At 51.9% G+C, this 509-nt stretch overlaps 1 protein-coding gene across 1 annotated transcript; it reads left to right on the top strand.

Annotated features, from left to right (window-relative positions):
• Positions 1 to 10: 10 nt before the first annotated feature.
• Positions 11 to 139, top strand: PPTG_24849 (hypothetical protein; the record flags this gene model as incomplete). The annotated part of the gene is made up of 1 exon (XM_008918742.1): positions 11 to 139. A coding segment is annotated over one exon (129 nt), but the record flags the coding sequence as incomplete, so codon positions are not given.
• Positions 140 to 509: the final 370 nt, after the last annotated feature.

Here is a 509-nt window from a genome sequence, read left to right as displayed (position 1 = left end):
GGTGAACAGAGACGAACGTCGACAACAGCTACGGCAGCGTTTGGATGAAACTGAACGCGTTAACGCTACATCAGCTGAGGAAGAATCGCCGGCGTCTAAGCTACACCGTAAGAACCGAAGGAATCAGGCACAGAACTGATGTAAGGCACGGAGTCGAGAACTCGACCTCCTAACTCAGCAGGTGAATAACGTTTCGGTTGCCGATGGTTCCACCGTAACTTCAGGAGTACCGACAGTACCTGTGACAACTGCTGTTGGATTGGCGGTCCCCCTACTACGGTGTGTGCCCACCGCAACGCGTGGAAGTGGCCTGGTGAAAGCAAGGTGGTCTGTTGTCTCGAGGGAAAAGTCAAACTACCACCTCTGGCTCCAGCGCCAGCAAAACTTTTTCAGCTTTATGGAGACCCTGAGTTTTAAAAGCACGTACGGGCGTACAACCACGTCTTTGCATTTATGTCTATCGGTGCATCAAGTCCGTCGACAGGAGGATATCAGCAAGTTAACCAGGA

This window comes from Phytophthora parasitica, assembly GCF_000247585.1.
Source record: "Phytophthora parasitica INRA-310 unplaced genomic scaffold supercont2.290, whole genome shotgun sequence".
Lineage (NCBI taxonomy): Eukaryota > Oomycota > Peronosporomycetes > Peronosporales > Peronosporaceae > Phytophthora > Phytophthora nicotianae.
This window is presented reverse-complemented; position numbering and strand designations above follow the sequence as displayed.